General features: G+C 37.8%; 1 protein-coding gene and 1 pseudogene across 2 annotated transcripts in view; both read left to right on the top strand.

Moving 5' to 3' along the window:
• The window catches only part of METRNL (meteorin like, glial cell differentiation regulator), a 32453-nt gene extending 10240 nt beyond the window's left edge, over window positions 1-22213 (top strand). For both annotated transcript variants that reach the window (XM_044004216.1, XM_044004217.1), the window contains exons 3-4: window positions 10171-10230; window positions 21375-22213. In XM_044004216.1, coding sequence (XP_043860151.1) covers window positions 10171-10230; window positions 21375-21691 — 377 coding nt within the window. In that variant the 3' untranslated portion in view covers window positions 21692-22213. The remainder of the gene's footprint in view (window positions 1-10170; window positions 10231-21374) is intronic.
• On the top strand, window positions 3541-4037 carry LOC122755593 (annotated as a pseudogene).
• Window positions 22214-26373: the final 4160 nt, after the last annotated feature.

Here is a 26373-nt window from a genome sequence, read left to right as displayed (position 1 = left end):
TTGTGAGCCTGAGAGACTGGGAGGATGGTGTTGCTCTCTTAAAGTAAGAGGGAATATAGAAGGGGGAGAAGGGTTTAAGAAGAAAGATGAGTTCTGTTTTAGCTATATTTAGTTTAAGATATGTACTGAACATCCAGTTTGAAATGTCTGAAAGGCAGATAGGAGATTGGAGGTAAGCAGAAACTATTTGTTATTGTTCGAGAGTGTGATAGCTATTCTCAATCAGTTTGCAAACATTTATTAAGCACTTACCTGTAGGATTACTAGGTACTGGGGATGTAAAGGCAAAAAAAAAAAATCCCTACTTTTCAAGGAGATTTGATTCTATTGGGGAGACAACATATACATATATAATATATACAGAGTAAGTATAAGGTGCTGTTTCAGAAAACAGACACTGCAGTTGAGAGGATGAGGAAAGGCTTCATGAAGAAAATGATACCTGAATTGCATCTCCATCTTTATTCTTTGAACCAATTCAATTGAGAGTATTGCCCCCCATTTCCCCTTCACTGTAAAAATTATTCCTTGGGTACCTCTTTTATGCAAGATCATTTTTCCATATTCTTCCTTTCCCTTATCTCTTCTCCTAAAGCATCCTCGCATCCATTTTTTGTACCATCCCAGCATAATCAACTCACTCTCATACCTTTTGTCTATGCAGACTCCTTCTAATTGCCCTAATGATAAAGTTCTTATGAGTTAATTATATCATCTTCCCATATAGAAATGTCAGCAGTTTAACCTTATTGTATCCCTGATGATTTATCTTTCGTGTTTACTTTTATATTCCTATCTTGAGATTTGTATTTGAAAGTCAAATTTTCTATTCAGCTCTGGACTTTCCCTCAAGAATGCTTGAAAATCCTCTACTTCCTTAAATGTCCGTTTACCACTCCCCTCCAGGATTATATTCAGTTTACCTAATTTGGTTATTCTTAGATGTAATCTTAACTTCCTTGATTTTCAGAATAATGTATTCCAAGATTTCTGCTTCTTTAATGTGGTAATCCCAACTGTGACTTTACAATATTTGAATTGTTTCTTTCTGGATACTTGCAATAATTTCTCCTTGACCTGGCAGTGCTAGAGTTTGGCTATAATATTCCTGGGAGTTTTTATTTTGGGGTCTCATTGAGGAGGTGATTGGTGGATTTTTCTTATTTCTATTTTACCCTCTGGATCTAAGATATTGAAGGAATTTTCCTTTATAATTTCTTGAAATATGATACCTATTCAGCTCTGTTCTTTTCATCAGGAGTGCTTTAAAGTTCTCTATTTCATTAAATACCCATTTTCCCCTAGAGGGTTATATGAAGTTTTGCTGGGTAGGTCATTCTTGGTTGTAATTCTAGCTATTTTGGCTTTTGCAGTATCATATCCCAAGCCCTCACCTCCTTTAAGGTGGAAGGTGCTAAATCTTGTGATCCTGACTATGGTTCCATGATAGAAATATTTTCTCTTTGACCTGGGAGCTCTGGAGTTTTGTTATGATATTCCTGGGAGTTTTCATTTTGGGATCTCTTTCAGGAGGTGATTGATGGATTCTTTCAATTTTAGCCTCTGGTTCTAGGATATTGGAGCACTTTTCCTTGATAATTTCCTAAGATATGATGTGTAGGCTCTTTTTTTGATCATTGGCTTTCTAGTGGTCCAATAATTCTTATATTACATCTCCCAGGTCAATTGTCTAGGTCAGTTGTTTTTCCAGTGAGAAATTTTCTTCTATTTTTTTCAAGTAAGCATTTTGGAGGTTAGGATTAGCCTTCTCTGTTCTTTGTTCATTAATTATTTCTTACCTTGTTTGGGTTCTTGATGGCCTACGTCATGAAGAAAGCTGAAATTCCTTTGTCTCTGCTGCATAATTCCTGTTTTGAGGATCAAAGAAAATGTCTAATCCTCCATCTTGTTTTTAACATGACCCAGAAGTCCAAAATAATATGGCATTTTCTTCAATTAGGAATGTTAAAAAGAAGACTGGGTTGAAAGAGGAAATAGTGGAAGGAAATGTATGAGTGATGTGAAATGCAGAAGAAAGAAAAAAAGAGGTGTCTCAGTGAATGGTCTCAATTTTTTTTCAGTGAAATATCAGGCAAAGTTCTGTAAGGGACTAAAATTCTAGCTAGAATGTCTAAAATCTAATGAGTGGTTGCCTTAAATTAGAAGCTTTAGCAAGAGTTTAGACTTTTAAGAATTTATTAAAGGGCACTCAGAAGTTGGTGAGGAGATAGAGAGAGGTAAAAATCTAACTATTTCTAAGAGATCCCAGCATCTGACCTTTCCAAATCAAGGTCAGGAACCCAAAAGACTCTAACGCTTCCTTCCTCCTCCCAGAAGCCTCCTCTCCAACAGGAAACAGGGCCGTACACACACACACACACACACACACACACACACACACACACACACCTAGAAGCTAATTGGTTGGCAGCCTTGATTGACAGAACTAACAGGTGGCTCTACAGATGCAAGTTCCAGACACCGGCTAACTTCCAGATGCTAAAATCACATGGCTTCTAAATCACATGTTTTCTCCTCATGGTGGAGCTTCCCTGCAGTATCTCTCCAGCAGGGGATGCCATTACAATTCTCACAGTTTTTACTTGAGAGAGTGAACACAAGGGGATGTGGTGGGAGGTTTGAAGAGAGATGAGAAGGTCTAGAATACCTGCTGTAGAGAGTTGGATAGCAAATCAGTTGGACAAGAATAGAATGTTTGATTTGTTACAATGAGGACCCAGTTGAGAGTAGATAACAAAAATTTGCAGTGAGCCCAGTCAGTGTGTTTTTGTGATTTCCAGGAGCTTCATTCAGCAGCATGTGAAAAGGTACAAAGGAGGTGAATGGTGTTGGTAATCTAAGGTTAGGGGTTGGGAACGTGTGATCTGTAATTGGACAAGAAATCAAGAGTAGATAGTGAAACAACTTGCCCAAGATTACACAGCTATTTAGTGGCAAATAATAGAATAAGACAGCTTTCCTGATTCCTTTTCTACCATTCTTTCTCTTATTCCATTGCTGTCTCCTTTCTTCTTCATAATTACCATTGCTAGTAACCTGCTCTGCTCTGTTAGCCTAAGAATATTTTGATAACCTCCTTACTGGTTTCTGTGTTTCTGAACTATTCTACCAGTCCTTCAGACTGTAGCCAGATTCATCTTCCCAAAATATCCTTTTCAACATGCTAAACCCCTGCTTAAGAACTTTTGCCCACTCTTTTCATATAAAGGAGGAAATGGAATTGGTCTTATTCTCAAAGCCTAGAACATTTCATAATCTTTATTCACTTATTTTTCATTATCTTAGCAATTTAAAAATTACATTTTATTTTCACATCTGCATTATTTCCTTCCACTTTTAAAAATATGGAACACTTCATCAATTTTTGTGTCATGCTTGCACAAGAGCCTTGCTAATTGTTATAATTTTTAGTATATATTCTGCCAAAGCAACACCATTCTCTTACCTTTATAAGCTTGGCTTTTTGATTAGTAATTATTTCCTGATTGCTACCTATATAAAATTCATTATGTGTATTTTGTTACCAATATCACCTTTGGTTACCCTGTGGTAGAAAGATTATTTCTTTGATATTCACATGATGGTTTCTAGACTAGAACAGTGGGCAAAGTCAATGGGTATAGTAGAAACAAACCAATACTTTTCACATGGAAGCTATAGGGAATCTTGGAGCACTGATTAAAGAATGAGATGAAGGTTGGTCTTGCTATCAGACCTGGCATTTCAGTTGAGTATTTCACACCATGGACCAATAAAATAAATATGATCTTAGTTATGATTCTGGAGGGCAGAAGATCATGGAAGACATGATGACAAAGACTCATTGGTTGAGGGCCCAGTTTCTTTCACTAGATATTGAGATGGATGATGGAGTAGGTACTGACACAATGCATAAATGTGCTAATATGATTGTGTCTGGTAGTGCTATCATGAGGAGTAAAGACCCTATAACTGTCATTAATTTCCTGAGAAATGGTTATTCAGAAGCTGCTCAGAAACATTCTCTTAATAGATGATATTTATTTATTTATTTATTTTTGCGGGGCAATGGGGGTTAAGTGACTTGCCCAGGTTCACACAGCTAGTAAGTGTCAAGTGTCTGAGACCAGATTTGAACTCAGGTACTCCTGAATCCAGGGCCAGTGCTTTATCCACTGCACCACCTAGCCGCCCCCCAATAGATGATATTTCAAGGTGGCTTTATTCCTACTGCCTAGTATACTTCTTCATAATATCAATTTATTCTGCCTCATTTTCATCTGATGTTCAAAAATCATGCTGCTATCGGCAGCTAGGTGGCACATGCCCTGGAGTCAGGAGTACCTGAGTTCAAATGTGGCCTTAGACACTTAACACTTACTAGCTGTGTGACCCTGGGCAAGTCACTTAACCCCAATTGCCTCACTAAAAAACAACAACAACAACAACAACAACAAAAATCATGCTGCTGCTGTTGAGGCAGTGCCACTGTCCTGAGCAATTCTTCATTACCTTGACTTCAACAAATGTGCAGATATTCTGAGAATAGAAATAGGTGCAAAAATAAAAACCACTAGGTTTTTAAGAATTGGGAATTATACTTTTATATGGCAAGAAATTTAAAAATAAGGAATATAGTAGTAAACTATTGTATTAATTTGAATGTAAGGCACCTAAAATGAGATCTCTTTGAAAAGGAAAAAATAGATATAGTTAATCACTTAAAAAAACCCACAATCAGGTTTTGTACAAGTTCTGTTGTGTGGGAAGAGAAGAAGAACAGAATAGGGTCTGAACCTGTGATTTTCTTGATATGAGTAACTCCTATATGCACTCCCTCTACCAATAATGGTCATACCGAATCTGCAAGTTAGTCTTAGAAAAGCACTAAAGCATTTAGAGTATTAGAAGTAAAACTTGAACCCATCTGGTCCTTTATCCATTCTGGCTACCTCATTTGGGAGGACTTTTCCTCCCAAGTATTTTTAATTTATTAAATCTCAATTTTAAAATATTTAGGGAAAGATCTTGTTTGGTAGACTCTTGGAAGAAATGACCAGGAAGGCTAACAACTATTTCTATGTATGACTCTGGCACTTGTGTGTTGAATATTTATTCTGTCCTTTATATAATCAGACTGGTTTTTAGCATATGCAGAATTGAATATTACAGGACAGAGTAAATGACCATCAACCTCTCTGACTTTTCAAGTTTCTCCACTCAAAAAAGCTGAGATGATTCTAAGCGTGACTAGTTGACATTATATACTAGTAGCCAGTAGAATGAAATTCTGGGGAATGTTAGAAAAAGGAAACATTGGAAATCTTAATCTTGGGTGGCTTCTTGTTTGTGTCTGCTTAGTTTGAACAAAGTCAGACACACCCTTATGAAGCCTCTTTCTCCACCTGTTCAGGTCTTCAATCATCATTTTATAGGGCTGCTGACTTTCCTCCTCTTGCCTTCATTTGCCATTATGGAATACTGAAATCTGTTTGAAGGTTATGTAACCTCTCATTAAACTCCAGGAATTATTAAAGATAATATTTAGACAGTATTTATTTAGTGAGTCAACCCGGGTTGTGTTGGTGGCCACTTAAACAGAAGCTTCGGTGCTGTCTTCTGGAATGTTTGTTGAATGGTCTACAGTGATTCCTGGGTAAATTGGGATTGTAGTTCATTATTTGATTGAGGGAGGGAAGGAAGAATTATGCTAATGATTATAGGTTTTTTCATTTCCCTAATGAATAAACCAATTTTGTAGTAGAGTAGATATCAAGCCCTTACACAGGAAATACAGTTTCCTGGAGGAGATTGGATTAGTGGCCCTGACTGTCATAATCTTTAGGGCAATGAACATGAAACTTCCAGTAGTCATATACTTATTGGTTCAATTCAGAGTTGGGTTTCTAGCTCAGAGGAATGCTAGATGAAAACACTAGTTGGATATCCTTTGTTGAAAAAAGTATCTAAAGGAATGTTGTGATGATTATATATAACCAGAAAGGGCCAAATCACATCAGTCAGTTTTTTGATAGCTTTATTAATATAGAAAGCAATTTGATTCTCTTCATCCCATCATCCCATTCCCAATATGTAATCCCATTTTAGCTCATTAAACATCCCCAGGCATATGCTATTTTTCTTTTCACTCCAATACTTAACTCAGACTTCAAGTGGAAGTCAGGTATTTAATTTTGTGACTTTATTATAAAAACTTCTGCCTAGGCAGATAGATAGATGTGGCCACAGACAATGGTCATACCTTTGGGCAAAAAAGATTAAAAAGATCATTGTTGTCTTTTTGGAGAATGAATTTTCACACTGATGCTTTTTTCCCCCCTTACCTTATGATGTAGGTATCAAGCAGGATTGAGGGTTACATACATGTCAAAGGTCAATATGACATGATTAAGTTCTTCAAGGGCTCTTTCACAGGGAAGCCCCTTTTTACTTGGGAAAAACAGAAAGCTATTATGGTTAACAAATGTTACATTCATTCTTCTTATCAGTAGCATCAGGTTCAGAGAGCAAATCATTCAAAGCAGCTGCATCATGACTGTAAGCTTGTGAAGAATGAGATAATTATATCTTCTTTACTATTGGAAGAGAAAAGAGAAAGAGACCTTTCTAACCCCTATTTTAGTAGTGATGGCTTCAGGTGACTTCAGGTCAATATGCTATCAAAATTCATAAATGTAATTCCTAATGGATCTGACAGAAGTAGAACAAGTGCCAGCATGATGCCACCAGTAGTTGAGTTAGAGATTTTTGAGCTTTGGGGGAATCTAATAAAAGGTGGCCTTTTATAGGATACTTAAGTGAACAGTGTTGAAGTTGAAAGCCATCAAATAAATTACTCATATTTTGTGTTTCTTCTTTTCCTGTTAACTTAATAGAAGTCAGTGAGTAAGCAAAACTAACCAGTGAGTCATGGCAAACTTGCTGATGTTCCACCCAGTAAGTCTCACTATTAGGCAATATACTTTACTTGCTGTACTAAGGCCACCTCCCTAACAGGAAATTCAGGTTGCATCATGTTAGATCATTGCTTTCCATCAGATCTTTGTTCCCCTACATGAAGAAAGCACTTTAAAAAACCCACATATACATAAGGCAAAACATAAACTTCCTCCTTTTCTTCTCCCCTCCTATTTCTATAGCCCCAAATTAAGAAAGGAAGCTGGATATTTTTTGATTTGTCAGACCTGTGAGAATGGATAGATAATGGGATGCCTACTGTTCACAAAAATGTAAGCTGGGTTTGTGGTAGGCATTTTAAATGAAACATGGAAAAACTGCCAATTAGTTCATTATTCTATAATAACTTGGAAGCACTGGATTTGGGAATATAGGATACCCTTAAATGAGATTTGTTTGAAGAGAAAATAGGTGGTCAGGAAGAAGAGAAAAGATCTTGGAAAGTGAATTGAACTATCCCAGGTATTAAAGAGAAAAACAAGGAATGTGTGTAGATTAAGTGCCCTGCCTGGGACTCTCATTTATAGTAGTCTCCACAGAATGATTTGGGATTTACCCATGAATGATAGTTCTCTATTTGCCAGAGAACATTCCTAGAACTAGAAGTCAGACTCTTACTTTTAGTCCTAGAAATGCTTGATTCCATTCATCTGTTGTCACAAAGACAGAGCATTTATTAAGTACTTTCATACTAATCACTGTTGATACAAATACAAGCTAACAAGACAGTCCCTACCCTCAAGGAACTTACATTCTAATGGGGAAAAACAACAGTTATAGAAGCTAGAAATGGGAGTGGGGTGGTGAACAAGATGGTAGGTAAACAGAAGTAATGAAACTGAGATCATGACAGTGCTGTGGACCAGAGGTATCAAATAGGTAGCCTACAAGACCCCCAAATTTGGCCTGAACCAGATTAAAATGTAATTGAGAGATATTTAACAAAATCAATAAAAATATAATAAAAATAGGTAATGTTACATTTTTTGTTTGCTCTTTTTTTTTTTTTTTTTTTAGTGAGGCAATTGGGGTTAAGTGACTTGCCCAGGGTCACACAGGTAGTAAGTGTTAAGTGTCTGAGGCTGGATTTGAACTCAGGTACTCCTGACTCCAGGGTTGGTGCTCTATCCACTGCGCCACCTAGCTGCCCCTGGTAATGTTACATTTTAAAACTAAATCAATAGGTGGCCTACAAGGATCCTTGTGTATGGATTAATGAACTTGTGAAAATTAATATTGATTTTATATTTTATTTTACTTTATATATAATTTTTTTCTGTAACCATATTTTTGTATTTGAGGTAACAGACTTTAATAGACTGTTTCTAAGTGAAGAAGCTTGTGTGTACTAAAGTTGTCTCCCTCTCTCTGAAGTTAGATACCAAAGGCTTACACTTTCCTACATTAACTATTAGTTAAAGAAAAACTCTGTTCTCAATACTCTCACAAAACATTATTTCAGCATAGGTTTGTGTGTTATTCTCGAAAAGTTGGACTAACTGACTCCCATCTTTAGCAATTAAAAAGGTGTCTTATCTAATTCTCTAGTTGCCAATGAATCTACATACCTGGGTCCCTATCCATGACATTAGGATGAAACTGAGACTCAAAATTTACAAAAGCATTCCTTAAAGATAAAGGTGGCCTTCATCCCATGTGGGGATATGCCTTTCTTTAATGTAACCAATCATGATCCCTCTCCCCTGTATTGCTGACTATTCTTTGTTCTATGCTTATGAAAATGAGACACACCTTCAACTCTGGGTCTTTGGCATAAAAGGAGGCAAAGTCATTGGCCCCTTTATTAATAGGTTCAGTACATGTTTGTTAAATTTCATATGTGACAGCCCCCTCCATTTCTATTTGAGTTTGACACCACCTCAGTAGTCAATTGCATGTGTAGATTTCAGTAAGCATTTAATAAAAATCATATTTTAGACACGATGTGATATGGGCTGTAGATGATAATAGTTTGATGAACTCAGAACTTGTTGAATGATTAGATTGAAAGAGTAGTCCCTGAGTAGATGTCAACTTGGATAAGGGTCTGTAGTGGAGTATCATATGCTGCTTGGCCCTGTGCTATTTAATCATTTTCTTAATAGTAATTTGAATGAAGTCATAGAAATGCTTATCAGTTTCAGATGATAGGAAGTTGGGGAGGATATCTAAGATGTTAGATGGCAGGATTCAGATCCAAAAAGATTTTGACAGGCTAGAATATTGGGCCTAGCTTAAATCACAGTTAAAACTTAATTGTGGAAAATATAAAGTCTTACACTTGGGTTCAAAAAGTTTAGATTGGGAAGGCATGTTTCAACAGCAGCTCTTGATCTGGAGATTAAATACATTGCTTAATATTAATTATCAGTGCAACATTACATCCAAAAACTAAAATTACTTAGGCTACATTAAGAAAAGCAGTGTTTATAAAGACCATAAGTGATCTTTATAAACTTCTTAAATTATACTACTCTTCCCTGATCAGAGCACCAAATACTTGAGGTGCCATATTTTGAGAAGGACATTGACAACCTATAGTGTTTGTTTCACTTCCATTTTTGGATTCTCTTCTGGGTCGTTGAAGTTGCCAAAAGTTGTACCAAAAGTTAAATGGGCAGGGAGCTAAGTGGCACAGTGGATAGAGCACCAGCACCAGCCCTGGAGTCAGGACGACCTGAATTCAAATCCAGCCTCAGACACTTGACACTTACTAGGCATGTAACCCTGGGCAAGTCACTTAACCCCAGTTGCCTCACCAAAAAAAAAAAAAGTTAAATGGGATTCTTGTACTTATCATGTCTGTTTTAGGTTTCCCATTGGGCTTTGATGTCCTTTAGGATATGTTCTTTTGAATTATCTTTGATATTTTTTTTAGAGATATAGAGCAAGAAAAATTGTTGTTTTCCTGGAACTTTGTTGACTGCTTCTGATCTTCAAAGTATATACTTAGACTTAATTTCTAGTCTGTCCAACTATGAATTAATATTAACATAATTAAAATGAACACAAAAACATCGAGGAGAGTTAGTGTCGCTGGCTGTTCTAAAGGTAATTGGGAAAGAACCAGGAAGGATTTCTTTACTATGCTGTCCTTAAGACTCTTCCTTTCCAATCCCTTGACACAGAAACCACCTTTAAATTATTTTAAATTGTTTTGCTTGGGTTTATTTAATTTATTTTCTTCTACAGTTCCATGTCGTCCTTGCAGTGACACAGAAGTCCTCTTGGCTGTCTGCACTAGTGACTTTGGTAAGTAAACACTGACTTTACTAGTGTTTGTGAAATATCATTAGCATTGCTCCTACCTCTTCAGGGTACTTATTTACTTATCCAGTTAACCCGGGTGTAACAGAAGTAGGATTTAAATTTTGAGGCTCTAAGGTCACTGAGAGGCAGCATGATGTGGTTCTTAGATGACTGGGCCAGGATGACCTAGGTTTATCTCTGATACAAACTATGTGACCCTAAAGAAACATAACCTCTTACTGCCCCCAAGTAACTCTCTTGCAGAACAGTTGTTCATCTACATTGAAGGAGAGAGTTTTCTTGCTAGGGATTCTGTATTTGAATGAAACCACAGGTCTGGATCAAAAAAAAAATCTACCTAGGAGGGACACCAAATGTTAGCCATGGCCTCATTGGACTCAGGCTGGTCTTGTTCAAATTCAAAGTTAGAATAAAATGAGACAGGACTTCTGGGTCATGTGAGCAACAAGAAGGTAGACTAGACATTTTCTCCAATCCTAACAACCTCTCAAACCTCCCCAAAACAGAAATTATGTACCAAATATAAATCAACTTCAGCTATCTTCATGTTCTAGGACACCCAGTATCCAAAAGAAGGTAAAAATATGCCCCCCCAATCGGAAATTATGCTCAATTACCCTGAGCTCACTCGGTACCTCTTCCCTCCCTCCCCACACCATTGGCAGTATGGCTGCACTAGTGAACCCAAGGGTACAACTCAGGCTTACATAAAAACCCATCCCCAATCCCTGGCTCCCCTTTCCCTCTTTCCTGTGCATGGAGAACCTGGCTCATGCCTTAACAGCCAACTTGACTACAACCCTTCAGGAGCAACCTGGAAGCACCAGTGCTGCAAAGTTCTGAGTGGCCAGTACCAGGGTAAATAGTCTCAATACTGCCTCTAGTGGGCCAGAGAACTGAGGAACAGAAGGAGCAAGACATCACCAAGACAGAACACTGTGTGCGGGGGTGGGAAGTGGGGATGAGCAAGCTGTATAGCACCCTACCAAGCTTGAGGGAATGAGCATAGCATTCCACTGGTCTCAGTTTTGGCCACTCAAAAGTCATTTCGGGCAGAGCTGGTGAACTATGAAATGTCCATTGTTGTAGGAGACTGAAATACTTTGAGATCCATCCCCCAAGGAAAACATGGTCAGAGGGAAGGGAGTCAGAAAGTGAATAGTATGGAAAATAAGGGGGAGTTTGTAAATACCAAAGATTTCAGGAAGAAAACTCAGATGTTGAAGATAAAGTTAAACCAACAAGTAAAACAGTAACAACAGAAGTAAACAACCTCCAGATTTAGGAAATACTAGAAAAAAATAAATACTATACAATAAAGGAAAATGATCCAGCACTTGATGAGACTTAGGACTCAATGGAATTTGAGAAGAACATGGAACTACAACACACTATTCCTGAGTGGTTTAAAGAGAAATGAGAATTATGAGAACAGAATTTATCTCCTGCACAGCAAAAATAATGAAAACTGGAATTTGTAATGGTCTTACCAAAGAAACAAAAATTATAATATAAGTATAATAAATTTAAAAAGTATGATAGATTGGGAATGCAAATACACAGAAGTGAAAGACAACCAAGAAAAGTAGAAAAACAAAAGCATTAAAAGAAAATGTGTTCATCATACATGCAAAACATACTCATCTCAAAGACAGGATGAGCATAGACAACTTAGGAATCATAGGTCTCCCAGAAGAATATGACAGGATAGAAATCCTTAACACTATGATGAAGGAAATAATAGAAGAAAACTACTCAGAACTTCTAAACATTGAAATTGAATTTCCAAAGAAAAGAATTCAGAGGTTACCTACAAGAAAAAAAAAACCCAACCAAAATAAAACTTAAGATACCAAACTGCAAGATGCATAGTGGTTGATTGAACAATTCAATTTAGAAACAAATTCTGCAAGCCATCAGGAGAAAGACCTTCAAATACAAAAGAAAGGACATTTGAACAACACAAGACTGTTCTACATGCACTAGAAAATACAGTAGGGAATGGAATAATGTGTTTTGAAGAGCAGCGATGCTCAGGATGCAGTCCCAGGTGAGCTAGCCTGCAAATCTGAGCTTAATCATACAGGCCAAAAGATGGACATTCAATAATAAAGAAGAATTCAAAACATTTTTAGAAACACCAGAAGTGAAAATGTTATTTCTCAGAGATCCCAAACAATAAAAATGTAGGAGGAGTGAGTAAATATAGCAACAAGAACAGTAACAGCAACAGAGTAACAACATTTCTAAATGTACACAAGATGGGTGAAGGAGGAAATCTGGCAGAAGTTACAATGGAGGGGGAAGCTAGGTGGCACAGTAGATAAAGCATCGGCCCTGGATTGAGGAGGACCTGAGTTCAAATCTAGCCTCAGACACTTGACACTTACTAGCTGTGTGACCCTGGGCAAGTCATTTAACCCTCATTGCCCCACCAAAATATACCAAAACAAAACAACAAAAAAAAGTTACAATGGAGAGGCAGGATATTTTATGGACAGAAACCAGTGACACCTTGCCTACAGGGAAATGCTTCGTTTTCAGGACAACATTACACAGGAAGGTACATAAAAAGGAAGAGAAGAGAACAAGAAGAATAGAGAAAAGTGAGTGATGTGCTGTTGTCAAATCAAGGGCTATCAATGAGGGGTCTCAAAGAGGCTTGATGGGAGTAGGTAAGGAGTGAGAGGGAAAGACTGTAAATGGAGGGGAAAGGAAGGATGCATTACTTTGCAGGTGGAAGGGAGTTCCACTGATAAATGCTCCTAAGAGTGAAGAGACATGGACGATGAGAACCTGCTCTGAATGAAGTCTGGGGATTTGGTGCTTGAAAAGTCTACTTCTCTTGGGGGAGGAGTTGAAATGGGGTCATTTGGCATCTCACAGGGAGATTTCCAGGCAAATGTAGAAGCAGGGGAAAAGTCAACAAGAAATGTTATAGATGAGTGGTGGGCTGCATAATCAATCAGGAGTTTGGTGGGAGAGGAGCCCTTCCATGGAGCAGTGCCCTCTGTAACAATTGTAATAATATTGTTCTGGAAATGACATTATGGAAGAGGGGTGTCTGTGGGACAGGCTCTACTAGCCAGTGGTAGAAAGCCTAGAAGAGATACCTTGGAAGCTTTGTTTAAATGAATACAGAGAAAAGAGAGACTACATATTGTACAGATAATGAATGGGAGAATTAGGTCTACAGGGTAAACAGAAAGAGAAGATGGATAATGAAGAGAGTAAGATAAATCCTTTTTGGAAAAGGACATAAAAAATGAGTTTTAAAAACTAAGGAACAGGACTAGCTGAAGGGGAACAGAGGAAGGGAGAAAGTCAAACAAGAAGAGAGGATCAGGGATGTGGGAAAGAGAGAGAGAGAGACACACACACACACACACACACATACACACACGACTAATTCCCCAAAAGATAAATGTTCTGAGAAGACAAACAATTCTCAAAAGAACTTTAAAGTATTCCAATACTCTAAATTGCTAATAATAAAGATAAATGCAAATCAAAATAACTCTGAGGTTTTAGCTCACACCCTGAAAATTGGCAAAGATGACCAAAAAATGTCAACAGTCAATCAATGTTGGAGAAGTTGTAGAAAGAGAGACACACTTAATACATTGTGGGCAGAACTGTGAAATAGTATAACCATTTTGAAAAACAATTGCAAATGAAGTGATTAAAATGTCCATAAATTTTCTACCGGGGACTCCATTACTGAGTTTATATTCCAAGGAAGCCACTGATAGGAAAAAAGTCCCTATATACTACAAATTAGTTGATTCCTCATTTCACTTCCCCCAGAAGCTATTTTAGACCTGATAGCTAGATGGCATAGTGAATAGAGCCCTGGGCCTTGAATTCAAATCCAGTCTCAGACACTGAATGACTCTGGCAAGTCACAATCTCTATCTGCCTCAGTTTCCTCAACTGTAAAATAGGGGTAATAATAGCACTTATCTCCCAGGGTTGTTGTGAACATTAAATGAGATAATGTTTATAAAGTACTTAGTGCAGTGCCTGGCATGTTAGTAGGTACTTAATAAATGCTTGTTTGGTGGTTGCCTGCCTTCCTATTTCAAACCTTATTTTCCCTCTTTAAGCTTCCTAGAACTGTCCATTCTCCTTTTTCAGCTCTGGACTTTATAATTTACTGAGAAAATTTAGGACATTTGATGTGAGAATGGTTTTCTCCTTGACATCATCCCTGACCCACTCCTCTTTTCTCCTAGTCCCTGGCCATAAAGTGGCCCTTCTTGCCAAGGACAACTTCTCTATATGTACACCTGATCCCATCCATTGTTTTATGCAGTAGACTGCAACCTCAGGCATCCCCTCTCTCTAGAATCTTCAACCTATCTCTGTGTACTTGTTTCTTCCCTACTACCTTTGAACAATTCCAAGTTTCTGTCATCCTTGAAAAACTTTCACTTGGCCCTATGTCTTCTAAACCTGTCATCCTATATATTTTCTCTCCCTTTCTTAGCCCAATTCCATGAAAATGGTGTTTCCTAGATGTCAGACCCAGCTGCATTTATTTCAATATTCCCTTCCAAATGACTTAATTTAACACCTCAAATAAAATTTTGGAGCTGTACAGCAACAAAGATCAGGGTGAGACATTTTTCTTTTCTTTTCTTTTCTTTCTTTCTTTCTTTTTTTTTTTTTGCAGGGCAATGAGGGTTAAGTGACTTGCTCAGGGTCACACAGCTAGTAAGTGTCAAGTGTCTGAGGCTGGATTTGAACTCAGGTCCTCCTGAATTCAGGGCCGGCACTGTGCCACCTAGCTGCCCCCGGGTGAGACATTTTTCTGGCCTAACAAAACTTAGGAGGGCAGCAGGAGAAGTTTGTGACACCAGGGTGGAAGCCTTTCCAGAGCCCATACACAGAATCAGCAGCTGCTTCAGGTGCTCTTAGCCCAGAGATGGTAAGGGGGTCAGACAGTTGGTCAGAAAGATTTTTTCTTTTTTTTTTTTTTTAGTGAGGCAATTGGGGTTAAGTGACTTGCCCAGGGTCACACAGCTAGTAAGTGTTAAGTGTCTAAGGCCGGATTTGAACTCAGGTCCTCCTGACTCCAGGGCTGGTGCTCTATCCACTGCGCCACCTAGCTGCCCCTGGTCAGAAAGATTACAAGGGATCCTTTGCTGGAACTGGGTACAACAGGTACTGATTGGCAACTCTATTACCCAGACACAGTTCTGGGTCACAGTTCCTGGTCAAGGAGGACTGCTAGTGGTTGGTCACAGGGGACCAGGGGAGAGTTCCAAGGCAAAGAGCTAGTGCTTGTGACTTCAGGGGACCAGGATCCCCTCCTGGGTAAAGACCTGAATACAGACCAGGAAAACAGTGACTTGACCTCTCCTAGGATCACACAAACTTGGAAACACCAAAAACTTGAGGACTCCCAGAACCAGCTCTGAAAATAGTAGCTTGAAAAAGCCTGAAGCTTGGGATGGTGCCTCCCCCTACCCTGAGGTGAGCAGAGCCCAACTTCAACATAAAGTTCAAAGTCAAGAAATAGACTAGAAAATGAGCAAAAAACAACAAAAAAGATTTTGACCAAAAAAAACTGACTACACACCATACACTCAGAAGAAGACAACAATGTGAAAACAGCAGCTGAAAACAAAGACTCAAAGAAAAATGCTAATTATACCCAAGCCCAACAAGAATCCCTGGAAGAGTTAAAGAATGAGATAAGAGTGGTAGAAGAAAATTTGGGGAAAAAATGAATTTTGCAAGAAAATTATGAAAAGAGAATTAATAGCTTGGTAAAAGGCACAAAAATAATAATGAAGAAGATAATACTTTAAAAAAAAGAATTAGCCTAATAGTAAAAGAGGCACAAAAATTTACTGAAGAAAAGAATTCCTTAAAAAGCAGAATTGGCCAAATGGAAAAAGAGGTACAAAATCTCACTAAAGAAAATAATTCCCTAAAATAAATAATAATGATGATAATATTCCCTAAAAATTAAATTGGGCAAGTGGAAGGAAATGACTTCATGAGAGAGCAAGAAACAATAAAACAATCAAGAGAATGGGAAAAATAGAAGAAAATGTGAACTATATGTTTGGGAAAATATTACCTGGAAAATAGATCAAGAGATAATTTAAGAATTATTAAGCTACCTAAAAGTCTTTACATCATATTTTAAGAAATTATGAAGAAAAACTGCCCCAGTATCTTAATTCAGAGGGTAAAATAGAAATTTAAATAATTAAACAGTCACCTCCTAAAAGAGATTCCAAAATATTATAGCCAAATTCCAAAGCTTCCAGTTAAAAGAGAAAACATTTAAAATAGCCAGAAACAGTTCAAAAATTATGGAGCCACAGTCAGGATTGATCACACAAGCTTTAGTGGCTCTCACATTAAAGGAGTAAAGGGCTTGAAATATGATATTCAGAAGGCAAAAGTGGTAGGATTACTACCAAGAATAACCTACCTAGCAAAACTGGATCTAATCCATTGTTTGGGGAGGGGGGATGAAAGGAAGGAAATAGAGGACTTTCAAGTATGCTTGATGAAAAGACCAGAGCTGAATAGAAAATTTGACATTCAAACATAAGACTAAAGAGAAGCATAAAAAGATAAACATGAAAAAGTAATCATAATGGTATCAATGAAGTTAAGCTGTTTACATTCTTATATGGGAAGATGAAACAATATATGCAACTCCTAAGAACTTTATTAGGGCAATTAAAAAGACAGAGGGCATGGATGTGAATTGATTATGTTGGGGTGATCCCCCAAAAAATGAAGGGTTGAGAAATAGGTTTGCACTGGAAGAAGGAAGAGGTAGAATGGGAAAAAAATGTTTTCACATAAAAGAAGTGCACAAGGAAGACCTTTAAGAATAGAGGGAAAAGGGGCAGCTAGGTGGCGCAGTGGATAGAGCACTGGCCCTGGAGTCAGGAGTACCTGAGTTCAAATCTGGCCTCAGACACTTAACACTTACTAGCAGTATGACCTTCGGCAAGTCACTTAACCCCAATTGCCTCACTAAAAAAAAAGAAAAAAAAAAAGAATAGAGGGAAAGGGGCAGCTAGTTGGCGCAGTGGATAGAGCACCAGTCCTGGAGTCAGGAGGACCTGATTCAAATCTGGCCTCAGACACTTAATACTTACTAGTCATGTGACCCTGGGCAAGTCACTTAAACCCAATTGCCTCACCAAGAAAAAAAAAAAAAGAATAGATGGAGAAATGGAGGAGAATGGGCAATGCTTGAATCTCACTCTCATTGGAATTGGTTCAAAGAAGAAAGAATATATACACACTTAGTTGTGTATAAAGATATAACTTACCCAATAGGGAAATAGGAAGGCAAGTAAATAAGAGAAATGGAGGAGAGGATAATAAAAGGAAGGACTGATTTCGGGAGGCAGTGGTTAGAAGGACAATAGACTTTTGAAGAGGGACAAGTTAAAAAGAAAGAAGAAAAAACAGAAGAAAATGGATGGTAGCTGTGTGACCTTGGGCAAGTCACTTAACCCTCATTGCCCTGCAAAAGAAAAATAGGGGGAAAAAAAAGAAAATGTATGGAAGGAAATACATAGTAATCATTATTGTGAATGTGAATGGGATGAACTCATCCATAAAATAGAAGTGGATAGCAGAATATATTAGAAACCAGAATCCGATGTATTGTTTACAAGAGACACTCTTGAAACAGAAAGAGGACGAGTTAAAATAAAGGGCTGGAGTAGAATCTAATGTACTTCTGTTGTGCAAAAAAAAAAAAAAATGCAGGGGTAGCAATCATGATCTCCAACAAAGCAAAAGCAAAAGCTAACCTAATTAATAATCAGGGAAACTGCATTTTTCTAAAAGGTACATTTGAAAAAATATAAAAAATTTTTTCCATTAACTCTGAGGTACCTCACATCTATCAGAAATGACAAATCCAGGAGGGCATAAGGGAAAAATTGGTATATTAATGAATTGTTGGTGGAATTGTTCTGGAGAACAATTAGGAAATAGACTCAAAGGGCTAAAAAAAAAACCTGTGCATACCCCTTAACCTTTAACCCTTAATGTCACTGCTAGGTCTATATCCTAAAGAGATCAAAGAAAAAGAAAAAATGCCTAAGTACAAAATATTTTTATCATCTCTTTTGATGGTGGCAAAAAATTGGAAATCAGGGGAATACTTATCAATTGGGGAGTGGCTAAAAAAGTTGTGGCATATGATTGTGATGGAGTACTATGCTGTGGGAAATAACAGCTGGGGGGGTGGGGGTTCAGAAAAACGTGGAAAAACCTATATGAACTGAATTCCAAATCATAAAGTTAGAAGAACTGAGAGAGCATTGTGCAATGTTGTAATGATGATCAACTATGAAAGACTTGGCTACTCTGATGAATCCCAAAGGGCTCATAGTGAAAAAAATATTATCCATCCCCAAAGAGATCTGCATGAAAAATGAAATATAATTGTCTGGCTTTGTTTTTCTTGCTTTTTAAAAAATTGGCCAATACAGGAATATGTTTTGCATGATTTCACATGTATAATTGATATCATATTGCTTGCTTTCTGAATGGGAGGAGAAGGGTGTGGGAGGGAGAGAATTTGGAACTAAAACAAAAACAAAAGAATGTTAGAAATAAATAATCAATTGAAAAATATTTTTTAAAAAAATACTATCTCCTCTCTTCTAACTCAGTCCTTATTTTCTGATGTTACAATTCAACTGAAACTGTTCTCTCCCAAATTACCAATGAATTGCCGAGTCTTATAGTGCTTTCCCAGTCCCCAAAGACCTATCTGCTGCATTTGACATTGTTGATTATAATATCCTCCTCATTATCTTTCCTCTCTGTTTTTCTTTTTTGACACTATCTTTCCCTTCATTCCTCTCTTACAGACTGTTTAGCTTCTCCATCTCCTTTACTGTATCATTATAAATATCACATACTCTAATTTTGGGTGTTCTCCAAAGTTCTATTCCAAAATCATCTTCTCTTTCTAAACTTAATAAACTCATCAGATGCCATAGGTTTTTGATTTTTATGTAGATGACTTACAGATCTATATATTCAGCTCCAGTCTCTTCCCTGAATTTCATTCCTGCATCTGATTATTAGGCAGTTTGAACTGGATATCCTAGAAATATCTCAAACTCAAAAAGTTCAAAATTGAACTTATTAACCCTCCCCTCCCTGCAACCCCTTTGCTATTCCCAACTTTCCTATTTCTGTTGAAGGTACCACCATTTATCTAGGCTTCCAGGTTTATAACTTTTTTATTACCTGTGACTTTTCCCTTTCTTTTACCTCACATATTCAGTCAGTTGCTAAGTCTTGTTTCTATCTTTATAACAGTGCATACATCTAACCCCTTCTCTACACTCACAAAACTATGACATTAATGTAAGCCCTCATCATCTCTCACCTAGATTATTGCAATAGCCTCATAATTTTGTCACCCTACCCAAAGTCTTTCCAAACACCAGTACCTCCTACAGATTGCTGCCAAAGTAATTTTCCTAATGCAGGTCTTATCGTGTGACTCTATTACTCAATCAATTCCATTGCCTCCCTTTTGCCTCTAGGATCAGATATAAACTTCTCTGTTTAGCCCTTAAATACTTCACAATCTTTCTTCAACATACTTTTCCAGCCACATTAGACATTAACTTTATCTTCCCTCTCTCCACTTTAAAGTATGGCCAAGCTAGCCACCTCTTTTTTTTTTAAAGAAATAATTTTTTAGTCCTTTATTTTGAGGATAATCTTTTTTTCTTCTGATAATAAACATTTTTATTTAAAGTTTTGAGTTCCAAATTTTATCCCTCCTTTCCCTCCCTTCCTCCCTCCCTGAGGCAGTAAGCAGATATAGGTTATACATGTGCAATTATGTAAAATATTACCATGTTAGTCATTTTGTATAAGAAAACTTGAATAAAAGGGAAAAGATGAAAGAAAATGAAGCATGCTTCAGTCTCTGTTCAATCAATATCAGTTCTTTCTTTGGAGGTGGATAGTATGCTTCATCATGAGTCCTTTGGGCTTGTCTTGGATCACTGTATTGCTGAGAATAGTTAAGTCATTCATAGTTCTTCAATCAAACAATAATGTCACTGTGTACAATGTTCTCCTGGTTCTGCTCATTTCACTATACATCAGTTCATATAAGTCTTTCTAGGCCTTTCTGAAATCATCCTGCTTGTCATTTTTTATAGCACAATAACATTCCACCACATACCACAGCTTGTTTAGCCATTCCCCATTTGATGGGCATTCTTTTCATGTCCAGTTCTTAGCCACCACAAAAAGAACTGCTATAAATATTTTTGAACAAATAGGTGTGTTTTTTTCTTTTGGGGGGATGTCTTTGGGATATAAACTTAGCAGTGATATTGCTGGATCAAAGGGTATGTATAGTTTTATAGCCCTTTGGGCATAGTTCCAAATTGTTCTCCAGAATGGTTGGATTTTTTCACAACTCTACCAATAGTGGATTAGCATCTCAGTTTTCCCACATCCCCTCCAACATCCAATATATTTTTCCTTTTTTGTTATATTTGCCACTTTGATGGGTGTGAGGTGATACTTCAGAGTTGTTTTAATTTACTAGGCTTCTTTCTATGCCATGCATATTGTATTCCATTTCCTGTGCATTGACTGGAATGCTCTTCCTTTTTTCCTCTGCCTCATAGAACCCCTCTTTTCTGTAAAGCTGCAGCTTAAGTACTAACTTCTACATAAAGCTTTTCCTGATCTTCCCAACTGCTAGTGTGTTCCCTTCCAGATACCATCTATTTAACAGTCTGGAATGGTGGATGGGGTACTGCGCTTGGAATCGGACATGCCTGGATTCAAATCCCATTTCCAACACTTAATGGTGTCATCCTAGACAAATCATTTATTTGCTCTATTCCTTAGTCTCTTTATCTGTAAAATGCTTGCTGAGCCTAATAGCCTTTCATCTAAGATCTCTTCCAGTTCTAAATCAGTGATTATATCAATGCAAGTTTCCAGGTTTTATTTACTTTTGATTTGTTATTAATTAGTTACTGGATGCCTACTATGTTTAAGGCCTTCAAAGCTGTATAAAGTTATTGTTCCTACTTATAAGAGTTTCCAATATTTTTGACTCCTTTCTCCCTTTTCTCTTCTAGTGGTAAGAGGATCCATCCAGAATGTAACAAATGAGCCAGAACAACAAGAATCTATCATTGACATCCATGTCAGCAAACTGTACAGGCAGAAGAATAAAGTCTTTCAGCTTGTGGAAAGCAGTGAGAGCTGGCAAGGACAGATCAAGACACTATTAGAATGTGGAGTGAAACCAGGAAATGGGGATTTCCTCTTCACAGGCCGAATGCACTTTGGGGAGGCCAGATTAAGCTGTGCCCCTCGTTTCAAAGACTTCCTAAGAATGTATAAAGATGCTGAGAACAAGGGCCTGAATCCATGTGAAATAGGCACAGCCTGAAGATGAGTGATTAGATTAGAAATCTTCCTTTCCCTCCCAATAAAACCTCTCTCCACCTGCACTTTTGCCTGACAAATTCACTATCATAGTGAATACTATTAATTTATTGGCAAGCAGCTTCCAGAGGAACTAACACTTGGAAGGCAGGTCCTATGGGGTCTCTTTATAATACCAGGAACTGTTATACTAATAAAGGTACAAGCCAGATCGGATACCATGTACCCCAGATTTTTTTCTTAACCAATTGGAAGTCTTGAAAAATGCAAACTAAGTTATTATATTTTAAGGCATTTTTCACTGGAAACAAACTCCCATATTTTAAATAGACTACTTTTGTATCTTTTAATATAATTAAAAAACCCCAAAGGATGTAGTATTTGATCTGATATAAAACTTTAACAACAATGTACAATTTGAAGTAATTTCTTATGACAGAAATTTATGGAGTCAAACACTTTGATTTGTTTTTTTCATGCTTCCTTTTTTATTTTAATTTTTAACTATAATTGCCAATCATGGTCATCTTTAGGCTGATAAGTTATTTCCATTTCAGAGAAATAAAGCTCCCTGGATTTGTGAAAGTTGTTTGAGATTTCTTTCTTCCTCTTTCCCCAAGTCCCAGTGAGTTCATATTTACTACTTATTTTCCATTGATGGCCAGTTAGTGGTGGCTATACATTTCGAGAATCCATTCAGTAGAAGAGCTACTTTGAGATGACTCAAGATGAAGTGGGATTAGAATATTTTATTTTTTGAACCTGTAGAGACCCCCACTACAACCTACCCAAATTATTTTGCACACCCTGCCACATTAATCTTTTTTGTTTGTTAGTTTTACAGTACAGTGAGGGTTAAGTGATTTGTCCAGGGTCACACAGCTAGTGTCTAGTGTCTGAGGCTGGATTTGAACTCAGGTCCTCCTGAATCCAGGGCAAGTGCTTTATCCACTGCGCCATCTAGCTGCCCCACATTAATCTTTTGAAAATAATTCTAGGAAAATTTTCAAGTAGGTTTACTTATCTCTTGGGTCCAGTTTTGAGTGGTTGGATGTTGAAAACTCTCTACTAGCAATACTTATGCTGTGGCACAATACCCATGCCTTCTAGCCCTGTAAATGCTCCTTGTCCATATAGTTTAATTTTTTTCCATCTTCAAAATTCCCATTCCTCTTAGAATGGTAGCTAAGTATTCAATGTCAGTAACATTTATTGAGCACTTGCTGGTAGGATACAAATAAAGTTTCAACCAAACACCACCTAGCCCTTCCTCTGCATCCTGTGAAATGCCATAGGCAACAAACTTCCCTTCATCCTAAATCTTTTCCTCTCCTTTCTTGAATTATTATCCAGATGACATATTCTCCCTGGCTTCCCTTTATGGTATTGGCTACACTTTTACTCATTCTCCTTGGCTCACTGGTTGAAGCAACAGAGTTGAAATACTCCTTGCTCCCCCTCCCGCTTCTGCATTCTTCCCCTACCTCCATCACTCAATAACTTCTTTGAGATTCATGCTATTCATATCTACCATTCAATCAGAATCTTGGTAGCTGTAATCTACAGACCCTCAGGTCACTCCTCTTCCTTTCTCAATGAGCTTGGTATGTGGCTTACAATTTTTCCCTCCTCCCCAACTCCTGCCCTCATACTAGGAAACTATACACTCATATGTATATATGCATATATAGGTATATATGTAAATATATGTGTGTGTGTGTGTGTGTGTATAGTGTATGCACATATAGATACTCCCTCAAACACCATAACCACTCAGTTCTTCATTCTTGCTTCCCATAAGCTCTACTCTATCCCACCTCAGCCACAAACAAAGATGGTTATAACCTTGATATTGCCATCACCTGCAAATGCAACACTTTCATGTTCAAGAATTCTTAAATCACCTTATCCAACCATAACATGTTGGCTTTTCACCCGTCCCTCCGCTTTCCCTTACAGAAACTTACTCATCTTCACCATGACCTACAATCTTTTGAGCCCTCAATTCTCTTTCAAGCCAGCTCCCCTGCACTAGCCACTCCCCATCCCCCCATCTTGACCCCTTGGTGAACCAATTCAACTCTACACTATCTTCCTTTACTGAATCTCTAGACTGCTTCTTTTGCCAATTATATGCTGCCAAGTCTCAATCTTGGATCACTCCCACCATTTGTAATCTTCAATTCTACATTTATGCTGCTGAACAAAGGTGGAGAAAATCACACAACCATTCTGACTGGGTCCACTACAAATTTATATTATATGACCTCAATTGGCTCCTCACTGTTGCTAGATAATCCTTTTATACCTGCCTTATCAACTCACTATCTCACTCTCCACAGCAGCTTTTCTAAACCTTTTCATTCCTCCTCAAGCATCCTATGGTTCTCTCCCCGCCCCTTCCCGCCCCACCCCATCCTCTCAGCCAAGAACCTTGTTTCATATTTTACAGAAAAAAAATTGAGGCCCTTTGCTGTGAGCTCCATCTTCTTCCCTCTTCCTCCTATAACTCAGTGATTTCTCACTCAGATGCCTTCTGCCACTATCTCTTCCTTCACTTCTGTCTTACATGATGTTGCCATTTAGTTGTATCCAACTCTTTGTGATCCTATTTAGGATTTTCTTGGCAAAGATACTGGAGGGGTTTGCCATTTCCTTCTCTAACTCATTTTACAGATGAGAAACTGAGGCAAACAGGGTTAAGTGACGTGCCAGGGATCACACAGCTAGTAAGAGTCTGAGGCCAGATTTGAACTAAGGAAGATGAGTGTTCCTGACTCCAGGCCAGGCACTTAGTCCACGGCCACCTAGCTGCTCCTCTACATGATAGAGTATCCTTGCTCCTAACCCTTGTATCTGCTCAAGGGTTCCCATTCCATCCTATCTCCTCCCCCTCTGTCATCCCACTCTTTTATTTTCAATATTTCACTATTAACTGATTTCCTACTGCCTACAAACATGCCCATGACTTCCCCCATCCTGAAAAAAACCTTCAATTAATCCTTCCATCCCTACTATAATCCTATATTTCTTCTGCCACTTGTAGCTAAACTTCTTGAAAAGGCTATTTGAAATAGACGCCTCCACTTTCCTCTTATTCTCTCTTTAATTCCTTATAATCTGACTTCCAAACTAATCACTCCACCAAAACTGCTCTCTCCAAAATTTCTAATGATCTTAGTTACCAAATCCAATGGTCTTTTCTCAATCCTCATTCTCCTCCTTGATACCCACCCTCTTATCTCTAGGTTTTCAGGACATCACTTTTTCCTGGTTCTTCTCTTAGCTATCTGACCACTCCTCCTCTGTCCCCTTTGCTGGATCCTCTTCCATATCATGACCTCTAACAGTAGATGTCCCTCAAGGTTCTGTCTTGGGCCCTCTATCTTCTCTTTTATACAACTTCAATTGGTTATCTCATAAACTCTCATGATTTAATTACCACCTGTAGGCTGATGATTCTCAATTTTATTTATCCTGCCCAAACTCTCTTCTGACTTCCAGTTTTGTATCTACAACTTCATTTCAGACATCTCAAACAGAATGTCTAGTAGACATCTTAAACTTAACATGTTCAAAACAGAACTCATTACCTTCTCCCCTAAATTCTACTATTTTCCCTATTACTGTAAAGAGCCATACCATCCTCCCTATGCCTCAGGCTCATAACCTAGAAGTTATTTTGACTTCTCACAATCTCTTGTCCTTCAGATCCAATCTGTTGCCATCTTTGCATCATTTCTTGGATATGGTATCTTCTCTTCTCTGATACTGCCACCTAGTGTAGGCTCTCACCACCTCATACCTGGGCTATTAAAATACCCTGTTGGTGGGTTGGCCTGCCTCAAGTCTCTTTCTACTCCAATCCATTATCCATTCAGCCACCAATATGATTTTTTCTAAAGTATTACTCTGACCATGTCATCCCCCTACTCAACAAACTTAAATGGCTGCAGTGATAGGGAACCCCTATCACCTCCAGGATCAAATACACAATTCTCTTTGATATTCAAAGACCTTATTTCTTAGCCCCCTCCTACCTTTCTGATCTTCTTAACATTTTACTCCCCACCACATACTCTTCAATTCAGTGCCACTGGCATTGAACAACATACTCCATCTCTCAGCTCCAGGCATTTTCTCTGGCTGTCCGCTACGCTGGAATGCTCTCCCTTCTCAAGTCTGACTTTCCTGGCTTCCTTTAAGTTCCAGCTAGAATCTCATCTGCTCCCAGAAACCTTTCCCTAGCCCTCAATTCTTGTGGCTTCTCTCTCAAATTTTCCCTACTTTTCCTATTTATATTTGTTTTCACGTTGTCTCACCTATTAGATTGTAAGATTTTTTAAGGTAGAGACTATCTTTCAACAATTTTTGTATCTCCAATGCTTAGCACAATAGTTGGTACGTAATAGACACTTAATAGTATTCATTGAAATACAAGATCCAGTTCTCTAAGAAAGTATTGGTTAATCAGGTTTGTGACTAAACTCTTCGAAAAGTACATCTATCATAAATGCCTGCCTTTCTCTCCTCTCATTTCTTAATCCCTACATTCTGGCTTTTAACCTCATCATCACACCAAAATTGCTTTCTCCGAAGTTACCAATGATCTTTTAATTGTCATATCAAGTTGCCTTTTCTCAATTCTCATTCTCCTTGACCTATGCAGCCTTAGACTCTCTTGAA

This window comes from Dromiciops gliroides, chromosome 4, assembly GCF_019393635.1.
Source record: "Dromiciops gliroides isolate mDroGli1 chromosome 4, mDroGli1.pri, whole genome shotgun sequence".
NCBI classification, from domain to species: Eukaryota; Metazoa; Chordata; class Mammalia; order Microbiotheria; family Microbiotheriidae; genus Dromiciops; species Dromiciops gliroides.
This window is presented reverse-complemented; position numbering and strand designations above follow the sequence as displayed.